Source organism: Trachemys scripta, chromosome 10 (assembly GCF_013100865.1).
Source record: "Trachemys scripta elegans isolate TJP31775 chromosome 10, CAS_Tse_1.0, whole genome shotgun sequence".
Lineage (NCBI taxonomy): Eukaryota > Metazoa > Chordata > Testudines > Emydidae > Trachemys > Trachemys scripta.
The window spans coordinates 49,131,723-49,147,536 of record NC_048307.1 but is presented as its reverse complement, the minus strand read 5'-3'; the positions used below and the strand labels follow the sequence as shown (position 1 = coordinate 49,147,536).

Genomic DNA, 15,814 nt, shown 5'->3' with positions numbered 1-15,814 from the left:
CCCATTGGCAGATCCACCAGCCTCTCCACTGACCTCAAGGAAGCTGGCATCTTTCCCCCTGGCTCTGCAGTGGGAACGGAAGCTTTGCTTCTCACGCTTCCCCTTTAATCCCTTTCCGGGAGCTGGCCTGAGCCCCAAAAAAGCATTGACAGTTAAGTCAGTCTCTGGTAAGGATCAGGGATAGGGACTGATTAGCTCTGGCATTTCTTGTGTCTTGCTGAGGCAGGACTCAGGCCCCCGTGTTCCCGTCTGTGCCCAACCAGGCATTGTGCTGTAGCAGAGCATTGCACTCCTGGCTCAAAACACTTCCCTCGGGCAGCGGTGCCGCCGACCTGGCCCACAACACTTCCTCTGGTGCTGTTGGAGGCGATGTCACTGCAGGCATCACCGCTGTGGCCAGCTCCGTGTGACCGTGCTGTTTATCTCCGATCAGAACAATAAATCAGAGCCTGGCTCAACAACACATCAAGATTTTATTAAGATCTTGTAAACAAATGATTGGGTATGAGAGTGGCACAGTCTAGCTCCTAGGGAGAAGGACGAGCGGCAGTGCTGTCGCACAGCCTCTTCAGGGAAGGGCCTTTACATTCCCAGCCACTGAACAGCACTTCCCCTGGGAACCCACCCAGCTATCGCACTGCGCTAACCCTAGGATCCCCACCCACCCAACTATGGCACTGCACTTATCCTGGGATCCTCACCCACCCACCCAACTATGGCACTGCACTTATCCTGGGATCCCCACCCACCCACCCAACTAACCACAGCACTGCACTTACCCTGGGATCCCTACCCACCCACGCAACTAACCACAGCACTGCACTTATCCTGGGATCCCCACCCACCCACCCAACTAACCACAGCATTGCACTTATCCTGGGATCCCCACCCACCTACCCACCCAACCATGGCACTGCAGTTATCCTGGGAACCTCACCCAGCCACTGCACTTCGCTTACCTTGGGACCCCCACCCACCTATCCATGGCACTGTACTTACTGTGGGAAGCCACTGACAAATATCTGTGCCATGCTTATGCCCCTGGATATTCATCTTACCCACATGCCGCAGGCACTGGTTATGCAAAGTCAGACAGTCTTTTAGTTGCGAGGGTTGAGGCTAGCTAGACTAGGACCGCATAATATCTGCCAGTATCTGGTGAACATGGCCTGAATGCTTTGTTGGGTCAGGTTTTGGCTCCTGGTGTGACCAGAAAAGTCCTGTGGCATTAGCCCAGCGCCTGTGTTTGCTCTGTGAGAGGAGCACCTAAAGGTTGTTGGCTAAATCTTTCTGGCATGACCTCAAAGCACATTACCACGCGAAGGCAGTGTTCTTAGCCCCATCTTTCAGAGGAGGAACTGGGTGGCCCAGGGTGATTAAGGTAACCCACCTCAGTCACCTGGCAAGTCTGGCAGATGGGTGGTGACCCAGGGTCTCCTGACTCACAGGCTGATGTTTTACTACACTGCATTGGCAGGCCCCAGAGAAGGACATGTGCAGTTGCTGGAACATGTGAGGAAAGACAAGAGTCAGCTGCAGTTAGTCAGTGGTCCCCGATGGAGCGGTACTTTGTTGGTGCCCCTTCTTCAGGTTGTGGGGAGGGGGGGCATACAGGCATAACTCCAGTTCTAGCACTGGGCTAGGGTCAATTGGTAACTAGCGTTTGTCCTTATTCTTGGAGCTTTATAATGTGCAGTCCAGATTAGCCTTAGGTTCTTCCAACTGGGTCTATGGCTACAAATAAAGGCCTACATTATGAGGGTCCAACTTGAGTCACCGTAACCGGCTCTGGTTCTCTAACAGCTCGTCACACTTCTGAGCATCCGGCCCTTTCAAGAACTCTCAGGTTGGGTGCCCAAAAGCGGACACTGCTCCAACTCATGAGCTAGTTGCTTGTTTAGCCCTAGACCCATCTGGCAATCATTTGTCTGGAAGAGCAGCCGCCATTTGGGCTGCATGGTGATGGTGTGGGGGGTTTGAGGCCAGCGACTGGTGCGAGAGCGAGTGATTGAAAAGCCACAGAGGAGGCCCGCACCACTGGTGGCGTAAGTGGTATGTCACCATTTGTGCTCATGACACTCGCCCCACCACCCCCCACACCCCTTGGCCAGCATTCTGAGAGCAAAACACACCCCCAGCAAATAAACCTTTATTTGTTTTGAAGCTTCTTTTGAAGAGCAAAAGACTTTTGAGGCCATCTGATTGTCGGGACACTGCCATCTGCAGCAAATGCCTCGCTGGGCTTTGGTGGTGGTGTTTTAATCTGTGTGTTGAATTAGGCCTTTTAATTACAGTATTAAAAAGGCTAACTGGAAGTCAATTATACAGCCCTTTCAAACTGCCAATGTTAATAGCCAACCAGGAACATGGAGTCTATGGCATCTGCTTGGGAATGTTGGATTCCGCTGTGCTGATGGGCTGATGCTTTAATTGTCCACAGCCTGGAGGAAGGGGCAACGCCAGGCAGACTAGAGGTTTGGGTTTATCTTTCTTCTCTCATGGGGGGCACAAGGAGTGGGAGCCCTGCCCACTGCTCCACTTGGGCTCTTAGGCAAAGGCCAGTCATGATCTGGCTTTGAGTAATTTAGCATCACAACACTCTCAGTTAGTATTATCAGCCCCCAACAGAAAAATGGGGAAACTGGTGCAGAGAGGTAAAGTATCTTGACTGAGGTAATTCAGCATGTCAGTGGCAGAGTAGCCATACAGCTTAAGAGTCCTGGCTCGCCATCCTTTGATCTAACCACCCAACACTGCCTCTCAAACTTAGTGTCTCTTACAGCTATACACGGTAGCACCTTTATTCCCCAAAGGATCCTAAGTGATTACAAATCGGACAGACAATAATCAGCTCATTTGCCACTGAAATGCAACGCTGTCTGGGGTGGGACCTGGAAGAAGTTTAGCAGCGCACTGCAACGCTACCAAACAGCTGAGAATAGGAACTGAAGCATCCTAGCACTGACTGGAACTGCAGCAGGGAGACACAGCAGACTGGCCGCAAATCTGTGAGCAGGTGCGATGAAACCCTCCACTTCAGTAATGGCGAGAAAAATCTTTAGCACAGCATGGCTCACAGGTGGCAGTTACATTTTTGTCTCTAAGTAAAGCTGTGAGCTGCTGGAGGCCTGGGGAGCAGGGCCTATATTGTGTAGGAATGTTTTCTGCTCAGATGTCCTGAGGGACAATTAAACCAGTGCCATTTCTGCCGGCATGAACCATCTGGCTTACAAAGAGAGCGAGGTGTGGTCCTGCCCCTGCTGTCAAGCACCCCTTAACCTTGTGGACCGTCAGATCTGGCCTCCAGCTCTGTAACGGGCTCAGCCAACCTCATCTTCATAGCTGCTGAATGCTACGGCCTTAGCGGAACACCTGGATCCAGAGTTCAGCTGGGGCCTGAGAATGGAGCATGGACAGTAACAATGGTAGAGTAATTCCAGGAGGGATTAAGATTAAATGAGGGCTGAATATGCCCAGGGTGGGAGAAGCCTCAGTACCCCCACAGCCTTCCCAGGCCTTTGTGCAGACTCTGGGCCTGCCTGCCTGCCTGCCTGGGTCGGTGTGATCTCATTGCAAGTATGTAATATTGCTGCTGACCTGTCAGTTGGCCTTGGAGCTGAAGTTGCCAGGAGTTTCTCTGCACTGAGTCAAAGCTGCCCAATGAAACCCCACAAAAGGGGTGTCCCTTTGCCATTCGCCACGATGCTGCTGCTGCTGACCTGCAGGAGGAGCAGTTCACCAAGCACCCATTCTGCAGTGGGGCAGACCTGCCCCAGTGTGCACCCTTGCCCACAGACCAGGGATGAGGAATCCTTGCAGCCCCATGTCCCAAGCACTGTGGGGGCATTTAAGTTAGGGTTAGGGGCTTATGTCCCAGAGTTCCTGCCCCTGGATTTGGTTTGAATAGCTGCTAGCTATCCAGCATGTTAGCCTGTGACTAGCGAGCTGATGAATGGCTGGAGTGCTCCGCCCCCTTGGACATGGAATGATGGTTCCATTCACCTTGCTACATGTGCATTGGAAGTGCTGCTGGGAATAGATAGGTAACACTGGATCGCCTGGCAGGAAACAGCAAGCATAGGACTAGGAAAGATTTCAGAGCCAATCTGCAGGCTGTAAAGATTCATTTACCAGATCTGAGCTGTCGGGGCTTGTTTTGTAGCTGTAACACCAATAATGATGATACATTAATACACATGTTAGCACCTTTCAGCCATAGACCTCAAGGCAGTTTACAAAGGTGGGCAGGTCTGATTAGCTCCATTTCACACCTGGGGACACCAAGGCATGGAGGAAAGCAGTGACTTGCTGAGTCAGTGGCAGGGCTGGCAATAGAAGCTAGGTCCCCCGTCTTGTGTTGCAATCCGGGACCCAACACCTTTAGTTATTCCTGGCTTGTATGGATGCCCAATGCACCAATCCAATATGGCACAGGGAATGTAGGGACGTAGAATGTAATATTCCAAGCTGCAAATAGATTGGGAACATCAGGTTTAACCTCCCAGGCGTGAAAAGGGCCATTAATGACTGTGAGCGCTGAGTGCTTTGGCTTGAGATCTTCTATGGAAGATGTGCTAGGTCTGGGCTTTTTCAGGACCCTTTGGATTTTGCCTTATTTCTCTGGGGGTGAGGTGATGGCCCAACATTTAATGTCGGAGGCAAAAGTGGCAGGAGAATCTATGTTGTGGTAGAAGCATAGTGAGATCACCAGGAAGCCTGGCTGTGAAGGATACCCAGAATATGCTCAATTCACAGCAGAGCTGAGATGTATGAGGGACTCATCTGTCACAGGGGGTCTCAGAGCCCTAGCAAGGCTGGGAATAATAAAATGAACTTCCCCACCCTGGGCAGCATTATGCCAACGGCAACAGGAACAAAGGGAGGGAGAAATGACTGAGGCTTTGAGACTAAGGTCCTGAGAAAGAGGCAGCACTGACCTCACTGCTGGGGTCCCATCAGTTTAGGTCACAGCCGGAGTGACACTGGAAATCTCATGGCACATCATTAAAGCAGCTAATAATGCAGTCTGGTTGGCACGTGTGCATCAGGGAGGCTGAGGACTGCAAGAGCAGGGGGGGTCACTACACAGCAGATTGAGGTGCATTGGCAGAGCTCTGTGTGAAGCCAGCACTGGATGGGCGGACAGGAGCATAAGCGTGCTAAGGCCTACCGCCTGAGCAGCAGGGATAGTGCAGGGTAGGGCTAAGGTGCATTGGGAGAGCCAAGCGTGGAGTCTCCAATAGCAGGGTACTGCAGGCAAAGCATTTGGTACATTGGCAGAGCGGTGTGGTGTCTGTGCCTGGCAGAACTGCGAATCAGATGCAGATACTGAGCGAGACCCCCCTGCAAACTCACAGCATGCTGCCAGCCGTCATTCTTTACCTAGCGGAGGGGCCTCACGGACGCTGTAAAAGCTCTGCATATTTTGTGGGGCTGACGCTCCCATATTTCTCCCTTGCATTCACCTCTCTAGTGGCTGCTGCTGCATTCAAGGATTAAGTTGGAAATTTCATTAGCCCCCTTTGATATCTCCCCACCTAGCCGTTGGCGTGATCAAATGCAGGGCACAGCCCCTGCAGTCACTGAATGCTGTGCTGTTGGTTTCTCCATCACTTCCCTTTGCATCCTCTAGGTTTGCACTCTTTGGTTGCCCACCTGTCTCTGATCCTCCATCCACACCTGCCAGTTCTCGTGTGGGACATTTGTTTGGCAGACTCTACCACAAAGTGGACGAGTTATTTATTGACAGGTTGTGTATGAATTTGGAATGGTTGGTCTGTTTCATGCTCTGATCATTGTGGAGTGCCACCATGAACTGCGATTCTCTCGCCATTTACAAAATGGGCACCACACAGCAATGTGAGCTGCCACCCAGTGTAAAGCTAAAGCCTCAAAGCTTTTAAAGTTTCAAACATTTTTCGCAAGGAATCATTCTGCAACAGGGCGGATGTTACCTCACTCCATGGCTCTCATAGCTGACCTAGGGCTCAGCTCCAATGGGATGCCGATTTAAAGTGACGGGACACTATTAATAAGCTCCCCCTCTCCTTGGGAGCCGAGCAATGCAGCCAGTCTCTTCCGAAATGTACAAATGAGAATCATATTTAATTAAATTCCCCCAAAGACCTAGATATTGGGATAAGCTGAATGGGGGGAGGTCTGAAGCTTGTTTGATAAAGCTTTGTTTTCAAAGCTTATCTTAAAACATATCTTTTCCCCTTGTCTCTGGGCCACTTAATTTCTCTCTCCCTCTGTGGTTGCCCTTCTGACTTGATGCTTTAATTTATTCACCATACAATGTCTTTACACCCCTGCTTGCTGTAATTCACACCATATGCTCTACACAGTATTCCACTCTGCTGAGCATTCTGGAACTTTGCTTGTATGAGAGGCACCCAAGTAAAGTTGCAGAAATCCTAGATCTGTCCCCCACGGGGCACTCTGAATAGAACCTCAGCACGCAGAGAAAAGGGGGCAAGATTTGGCTATATGGGTCAACGGACACAGCTACAAAAGCCTTCCAGTTCCGGTGCATGGTGTGCACCCGCATTCGCTATTGGAATGCATATAGGGACCATCACTTGAGGAAGAACACACCTTCTGTAGCACAGATTGGCTCTTCAATACCCCTTCTTCTTTAAAATAACCCAATTATATCCAATGAAAACAGAGACTCTTTCAGACCCCTATGGGGCTAATGCTAGCACCGAGCACCAGGGAATGATGCTATTGTATAAATAGGCTTGGAAGGATTCGATTTTCTATCAGTAAATGTCAGTAAACGTCAATTTCACTGGACACATACAAAAATGAGGAAACAAATATTTCCATTGATGATGATGCTCTAAATTTAGATAGGCAAAGTAAGAAAAAGGCAGCTTAAGAACTTAGAGTGAAACTGCAGCGATTTAGGCTTTTGAATCAGGCTTGTTGCACATGGACGAGCCAACGGCCGGTTCAAAAGAGGAGGGGATTTGTTGATTTTAAGGCTATTTATTTAGTATATTTTGACATGGGATTGTGACAATTTGTGTTTTAATGCTTATAAGGCTTTAGCTTTTTGAATCTCAGTAGTGACTGACATTAAATAATTGCCTGACTCTGCAATTGAAAATTTAAATAACTAAAAATAGCAAAACGTAGTCAAACCCTGTAATTTGGTGCAACTGTAAAAATTTAAAAATCGATAAAGATCTAAAAAAAGGCTTAAAAATAAACATCAATATCATCTGTCAAAATTAGAAAAGAATAAAAATTAAATTCTGCCAAGCCTATCTATAAACCATTAGGTGCCCAGCTGCGCGTGGGGACAGGCACATCAAAGATAAATGCATAGGTTAAATAGCTAGAAAACAGCCAGCATCACCCTCACCCCACTGCTGCCACTCTGCACTTCCCAAACTACCCTGCTCACATGCCCCCCTCCTGTCACCAGCATTTGGATCTTCCAGCCAAGATCTCCTGCCTGTTTGGAAGCTAAAGGCCCAGGGAAATGCCTGAGGGCTTGAGAGAGAGTTTGGCTACCAGCTGTCAGAGAGAAAAAAATTCAGCGAGAGCCGTCACCAGCATGGGGCTCTGGGAACCTGAAAGAATGTCAAGGAGTTCCCTGCTGTGGTGGGCATAGGTGGATGTGTTGGCTCACAGATTCCTTCTGGTGAACAGAGGTGGCCTAGGAGTACAGGTACCAGAGTACGGGTTAGGTGGTGCAGCCTTTCCATCCCAGCCCCAGTGCCAACTTCTGCCCTCCTCGCACCATTGAAGTCAACAAGTGGTTGTGTGGATGTAACAGTGCAGAGCTTGGCTCAGGGAACCTCCCCCTCCTCAGTCTGATTGCACTAGTCCAGCTGGAGGAAATCCATTCTCTGTCTGACAGCAGCAGAGATGCCATTAGTCAGAGCCCCGGGAACCTGCTCTCTGCGCCTGACTCTGATTCCACTTACAGCCGTGCAAATCAGGAGTCAGTCTGTTGAAGGCTGGGGAGTTATGGGAGGATGAGGCCAGAGTGAGAGCAGCATCGGGCCCCCTGTCTGACAATGGATTCAACCAACTCCATTACTCACAGTTGCAGAGAAAGAGCCCTCTCCCTGCCTAACGCCCATGGAGTAATTAAATCACAGCCCCCCTTCCACCTGTTGGTCACAGGGAAACCACAGGCTAGCATTCCCTGAAATGCCTCCAGGGAAAGGCCCAGCTGGGATACATTTCAGAACAGTGGAACCTAACCCTGATAGCTTCTCCAGTCTTTGGTTTTAACTGAGTCTTGCCTTTGTCAACTAGCATAGGGGAGAAGCCCAGAAAGGCTATTCTGCTGGCCAGGGAACCGGCTGAGTCACAGGCTGTTTACTGGTATATAGACACAGCAGATCTGAAATCCAGATACTGACTAGCTTCCCCAGGACTAATGGAAAAAGGGTGTAGAGCACTTTGAACCTTGAGCTGTCCATAGGGAAAGGCCTTAGCCTAACTGGTGATAATTTACTTTTTATCTAAAAGGGAACACCAACACTTCGGGCTGAATTCCGGCTGGACTTATCCCCTGGCAATCCCTTCACTTCAGAGGTGTGACTGAGGGCACAAGTCACAGCGGAATTTGTTCTTTGCGCTCTGCAGAGCCAACAGCCTTTTCCCCGGTGCAACTGGGCTCTGGCTCGCACTAGGAGCTGTGTGGATGGAAGCCCCAGTTTTTTCTTTCTGAGACCACTAGAAACTGCCTCCATGGGAGAGTCAGAGAAGAGGAGAGGAAGAAAAATAAAACTCAATCAGATACAGAACTGGACAGATCAAGAAGTCAAGATTTTGCATTCCAACTATCTATAGGAAATAGGGATTTTTTTTTATTTCAACTTTTCATAAAAATCCATAATTATTTAAATCAAAGTTACAGAGGAAAGTTCGTAACTTTTTATTGATTTATTTTATTTTTTGTTTTTCTTTTTTGTTTGTTTGTTTTTCCCTCTCATCATTAGATCTGACACCGGCATCCGTCAGACTACTTCCTTACAAACATGGGAGTCCTGGAGACATCAGCAGAATGTTCTCCTGGTATAAAGAGGTGGAAGAGGTGATGGTGCAGGGAGGCGGGGTTAGAATGAGAGGGGAGGGGTGGTTCAGAGGAGGAGAGAGGTCGGTATGTTTGTAGCAACGTTCTTCTTTTGTCTTGTTTTTAAAAAAAACTTTATTGTTTGCAAATTGCTTCAGGTTAGATCATTTTCATGTTGAACTTGCGCGGCGCATCAGCAGAGCTGATGCCGGCGTCGGACTTGCGTGGCACGTACTCGATCTCGATGTTGTGCTTTGTGTTGCCTTTCCCCCGGCTCCACAGGAAGAGAAGCACCAGACAGAATAGCACCACGCCCAGGAAGGAGATGAATCCCATGGTGGTGGCGATGATCAGAGTCTTGATGTCGAAGGGGAAAGGCACGGTGGCACGCGTGCTGTTGGCGTCGCTCTCGTTGGGTTGGTTGGAGATGAAAGCAAAGGTCTTGTTGGGCTGGTGGGGCCAATCTGGGGAATAGCTCCGCACGTGAAGGTGCGCCAGCATGGTGTCATTGCCACCCGCATTGCTGGCGATGCATAGGTAGGTGCCATTGTCCTGGATCTGGGCGTAGCGCACCTCCAGAGTGCCGTCGGGAAAGACGGTGAGCCTCCCGTTGGTTTTGGTAGAGATGAGGTGCTTTCTGGGAGAGAGCCACATGATCGTGGGGGGCGGATCCCCATCTGCCCGGCAGACAAAATGTACCGTATGGCCCTCATCCACAAAGATCTGCTGCGGCTTGCGGTCCCGTATGCGCGCCCGGCGGCAGGTGAAATAGTTGGGCAGGAGCACGTCGGGGAAGTCCTTGAACTCCTTCCCCTGGACGAACTCGGGGGTGGAGCAGGTGGGCTGCTGCTTGTTGAAGTTCAACCTCCAGCGGCGTCGGAAAACCCAAAGCAGCCGGCAGTCGCAGGCCAAAGGGTTATTATCCAAAATGAGCGTCTCCAGGTTCCCCACCGAGTGGAAGGCTGACTCCTCCAGTGTGGTCAGCAGGTTTCCGGAGACGTTCAAGATGCGCAAGTAGTTGAGGCCTCTGAAGGCGTAGGGCTCCACGATGCTGAGCTGCCCACCCACCAGCTGGATCTCCTGCAGCCGGAGCAGGTCATGCAGCATGGAGCCCTCAATGGTGAGGATGGGGTTGTAGGACAGGTTCAGGAACCTGAGATAAACTAAGTGTCTGACAGAGACGTAAGGGATGGAAGTCAGATTGCAGTGGGTGATGGACAAGGACGTCAGGTTCAGTCCATAGAGGCAGTTGGACGTCATGGTATCCAGATAGGGCCAGTGGGAGATCTCAAGAACCTTAAGCCTGTAGAGCCTCCTAAATGAGTAATCCCTGATGGCGTTGATGTTCAGGTGGCGCAGCCTCAGCACAATCAAGCCGTGCAAGTGAGACAGCGCCTCCGTGGGGATGGAGGTCAAGTTGCATTTCTCCAGCGTCAGCTGCTCCAAGCTGTTGAGGCCGCTAAAGGCCCGGTGGGAGATATAGACCAGGTCATTGTCCCCAACCTCCAAAGACTTCAGGTTGTACAAGTCCTGGAACATGTAGTCTAGGAGGATCACAATTTTGTTCTCACTAATGTCTAGCTTGGTAAGATTGCTCAGTCCGGTAAACACCCCCAAGGGGATGAGCTTGAGTCGGTTACTCCTGAGACCCAGAGTCCTGAGGTTGAAGAGGTTGTTGAAAGCCCCAGGCTCAATGGCACTGATAATGTTCTCGTTTAACTCCAGCTCCTCCACGTGAGGGTAGTTGGCAAATTCATCCTGGTTGAGAGTCTTGATTCGGTTCTTACCCAAGTCCAGGAGCCGGGTCTCAGTCGGGATCCCCTCGGGGACGGCGAAGAATCGCTTTCGATGGCACAGCACTGAGCGCTCCTGGGCAGAGCACTCGCAGCGGGGCGGGCAGCCCGTGGCAGAGCCAGAGAGGACGGATCCCAGCATCAGAAGGAGGATAGGCTGCCAGCAGGCCAGAATTGGGCTATGCATGCTCACCTCCCCAGCTATCATCCTATCTCTCACCTGCAAGCGACACAAAAACAAAGAGGGGGAGGAAAGAACAACAGCAGAGGTTAGCAAACAAAGGCCAGTGGAATGGCAAAGGTCACTTCTGTTCGAGTCAGTGTCAAGGTTCATTGACCTGCCAGTGCTGATATTAACTAAAGGGGAAATACCAGGTCAATATTAGACATGTCTGCTCAGTACATCCCTGCTATTTCAATATACACCGTAGCCACAGTGACACTATCATTTGCAGTGTCCCGTAGGCAGCCCGACACACCTGTGCTGCAGAGATGGTAGGGAAGCACATTTAAGAGAGCAGAACACACACACTTGAAGGGCTGCAGGGAGAGCTGGCATGGGAGCAGCATTTCACTGGCTGGGGTAGTGTCAGTCCCATACTATCCAGCCAGAGGTCCAGACACTTAGTAGTCATCTTTGGACTTCCTCTCTCCGCCCATCATTTTTCCTCCCCTCCTTGCTCGGTCTTAGTACTTGCCCCAGCAGCCGTGTCCAATTTCACACCCTGGAAGGGTGGGACAGTGGCCATCAAGGGATCTATGTAGCAGAGCTGGCATGTTCTGCTTCCAGGCCTACAGCCTCACCATGCATTTACTAGCTATGCACCTGCCAGGACCTGCATTTCCCCACAGACTAACTCCTGCCCCCCAATCTGGATTCTTCCTTATGTCTTCTCAGCATCCCCCAGGGCTTCCCTTCCCTGTAGACAGATTACCAAACTGTGGCCACAATAGTTACCAACTACGCAGTTGTGAATGTGGTTCAGTCACTACAGTGGGTTTGAATAGCGTGCTCCATGTGTCCGAATTCACAGGGTCTCTGGGCAGGGAATTCTCTTCCACACTGATCTTTTGGTATCCACGTGGACTGGCAAAGGAGGTCAACATTTCTGTCCCCAGGGCTGGCAATAGGTTGGGCTAACAAACAATAATTAGTCCAGCTTCCTGTCACTAAGCTGGCATGATGAGGGCAGGGGATGCCCATTATTATGATGGCAGTGTCTACTGTGCTGTTGCTGCATGGACACAGTAAAAGCCAATGGCTGTCCCAAAGAACTTACTATCTAAAGCAGACAAAGGGCTGGAGGGGAAAGAAAGGGGGTAAGTGCCTGGACCAACGTCACACAGCAAATCAGTGGCTGAGTGAAGACCAGAACCCAGGTCTCCTGCTCAGTGCCTTCACCAGTGGGCCACACTGCCGCTCAAACTGGGGCTCTTGTAGACGGGCATGGTGGGGCCAGGGGGAATTTCTCAGTAAAGCAGTTGTGCTGTACGACTGCGAGCGATGACAAAGCCTGAAAGCTTAGAATATAATTTCTCACGGCAAAGTGATCTGACAAAAAAAAAACCACGTTGAAAAAGCCTCTATTATTTAGGCGTTAACTGGCTGAAACCTGTCTCTGTCCCAACCCCCGATCCAACTGGTGCCCTGCGAGACCTGGCCTGAGAGGCCTCTAGGTTAACGGCTTGCTTTGCAGTCAGCTCAGAGCAGCCAGGAGAACAGGCTCCACTAATGAAGTCCGAGTTCGGAGGTGAGGTGCATACAAAAAGGAGGGAGCCAACAGCGCCCTGATGAGGTGCTGAGGAACCAGGGAATGTGATCCTGCCCGCTGACCCAGCCTTCTGGCAGGAGCGCAGCACCCCCACCCCCCATCCTACTGTCTGCTGGGAAGAAAGGGAGAGGCAGGGGCTTGGTGCAGATGGCACCTGAGGAAGAAGTGGAGCCATGGTGTTGATGCTTTCATTCATTTACTTGTCCAAGCCACTCCTGGGTGAAATCATCCCCCAACTTTTGACGATTGACTGGGGAATGTTTTACGCATGCACACGCACATCCTACTTTAAGCTCTCAAAATGAGTCAGTTCTCTTTAGATGGAACTTGAATACAAAAACTGTCTTTTGAATGCAGAGGTGCTGGAATGCAGAATTCAGACCAGACTAGAGACACAGGGAAAACCCAGCCAGTGGAGTAGCCAAAGTTGTGTCGAGGCCCAGAGAATGGCAGCTCAGAAAAGAACAGGTTCCACTTAGAGCAGAAAGCAATATCTTCTTCTGGGCCGGATTCTCCTCTACCCCATGGACGCCAGTGGAGTTACTCCTGACTACTCCTGCCTCTGCCACTGACTTTCTCTGCGTCCTGGGGCAAGTCACTTAACCCCTTCTGTGCCTCAGTTCCCTATCGGCGAAACAGCAATAATGATATTTATCCGGCTTTGCAACATGTTCTGCGATCATGGGTACTTACATTGTACTTACAAACTACCATTAAGCTTTTAAAAATAAAGGCTGGGATTTTGCGGACCTGGGCACCTAGATACATTAAGCTGGCTTGAAGATTCCTGTCTGTGAGCATGCCTCAATACTCTTTTTGTTTGTCACCATGCCTAGACCAGGGAGTGGGTAGAAGAGGTAAGTAAGCACAATATGGCTCTCAGCATCCATTGTTGCCTCTGGAATCCAAAGTGAAAACACTTAAAATCTCTTTTTTCCCTGTTGCTTTTAATTGCATCAGATTACAGAGGTCCGGGGAAAAAACCACTGACCTCTGGATGGAGTATTTACATGCAAAAGCAAGTTCTTGGATGGAAGAACAGAGATGCAAAAGAGGGGCTCATAATTTTCAACCCCAAACTGGCAGCAGAATTGGTTTTACTGCACCAGCAAATGAAACACCAGGGCAGTGTAAACAGAATCTACTCTATAGGCATGAGATCCAGGAATTTCCTGTGAGCACCACTGCTGGGGCCTCCTCACTAACAACTGCCTTAATCTTAGACCTGTTCCCTTACTTGGCTTCATTCACTAGGGAAAGGATGAGAAAAACTAACCGGATTTCTGCACTGAAGCAAAAAAGGTCCAAGGGAGAGGAATTTCAGATAGATTTCCTGGCCAATGTGGTATGGACCCTGGGAGAAGTCTTTGATGAGAGACAGAAGTGGTACTGATTTCTGGGCCTGCCAGGAACGCAATGGGATGAGGCCATAGGAAGCAATTTTTGTGTCAATCTGAAGTGGTTTTAGCTACAATCCTGGCCTTCGTCCTGGAGCCAGCCCTTACATAGCTTTGGCTGGGGATGTGATGCCAGCGTTGAACACTGAAGCACCGTCAGCATGACAACACAACACCAGAGCTACCAAGGATCCTGAAGCAGGGCAGGTCAGAGCTTTCCAAGGATGGCCTTTGCTGGTGTTAACTACTTTGTCCCTAGGACAGGGGAGGGCAAACTATTGCCCATCAGGGCTTTCAATCTGGCTCATGGGATTGCCAGCCCCATGGCGCAGTGGGGCTAAGGCAGGGTTCCTGCTTGCCCTGGCCCTGCACCGCTCCCAGAAGCAGCCTGCACCACGTCCCTGTGGCCCCTTGGGTGCGGGGAGAGGGCTCCGTGCACTGCCCTCACCTGTAGGCACCATCCCCCACAGCTCCCATTGGCTGGGAATGGGGAACTGTGGCTAGTGGGAGCTTCGGGAGTGGTACCTGCAGGCGAGGGCAGCGTGTGGCAGAGCCGCCTGCCCCACTCCACCACCAGGAGCCACTGCGGGACATGCTGGCCACTTCTGGGAGCGGCACAGGGCAAGGGCAGGCAGGGAGCCTGCCTTAGCCCCACTGCACGCTGCTGCCACCCTGGAGTTGCTCAAGGTAAGTGGTGCCAGGCCGGAGCCCGCACCCCAAACCCCTCCTGCACCCCTGCCGAGCCCTCTCCTGCACTCTGCACTCCCTGCCCTGAGCCCACAGCCCCCTGCCACACCCTTCACCCTTCCTGCACCCCAATGCCCTGCCCTGAGCCCCTTCCTGCACACTGCACCTCCTCCCACACCCCAACCCCCGCCCCAGCCCTAAATTCATGGCCCTGCATACAATTTCCCCACCCAGATGTGGCCCTCAAGCCAAAAAATTTGCCCACCCCTGCCCTAGGATTTGATCTCAAGTGATTTCAGATGGAAGTGATATAAATGACCCTATCCCAAACACACACCTCTCCTCCTACAGTTATTTCCCCTAAGCAATCCCCAGCTTCCTCATCAATCACTCAAATGGTGTTATTCTTATGTCCTAATGTAGGTGAGTTGATTACTTCTCTAGTAGCCATCTCAAACATTTGCACTTCAGAAAGTTGTTCCTTGTTTGCACCCCAAGGCAACACTGTCTTTAAGGGGGCCAGACCATGCTGGGATTTGGGGGATACTGAACCCTATTTTTCTTCTGAAAAGAAGAATGCAGTAACTCTTCCCACGACAGGTTAGCAGGAGACACACCCCAAATCCATCACCGCCTGCAAGGACTGTGTCTAGTCTAGTGGCTCTTCCCTCCTCATTCCCAGCCCTCCCTGCTCTGGAATGGAAGAGGCAATTTGAAAGTTAAATGAATGAATGAAGGGAGCTGAGCTAGTGAAAAACTTGGCACGGGGAGACACTGAGCACTATATAAAGTTATTCTGGGGGAGTTATGGCTTTGCAAAGGCAGCTTATACCTTCAAACCATAAACAATCCCATCCCCTTGTCAGTGGGATGCTAAAACTGCATGTCACATTGCTTCTGGTGTACTTATTTTTTATGTTGCTCAAGCTGTTATGACGGATCAAATCACATTAATATCGTACATTATATGTACAACTACCCCTGGCTCTGTTTATATCCATTGTTACATATACACTCTGCATTGCCTTCACTAATGCTATTTATGGCTATCGCTGAATAGACTCCACACATTACTTTCACCGGTTCAGTTTATATCCATCATTATATATATCCTGTGCATTACTT

The 15,814-nt window shown here is 50.4% G+C and overlaps 1 protein-coding gene across 4 annotated transcripts in view; it reads right to left on the bottom strand.

The window, feature by feature from the left end:
* Positions 1-8,812: 8,812 nt before the first annotated feature.
* Positions 8,813-15,814, bottom strand: part of LINGO1 (leucine rich repeat and Ig domain containing 1) — a 467,217-nt gene continuing 460,215 nt past the window's right edge. For all 4 annotated transcript variants that reach the window (XM_034784385.1, XM_034784386.1, XM_034784387.1 and 1 more), the window contains one exon: positions 8,813-11,053. In XM_034784385.1, the coding sequence (XP_034640276.1) occupies positions 9,200-11,041 (1,842 nt within the window). In that variant the 5' untranslated portion in view covers positions 11,042-11,053 and the 3' untranslated portion in view covers positions 8,813-9,199. The remainder of the gene's footprint in view (positions 11,054-15,814) is intronic.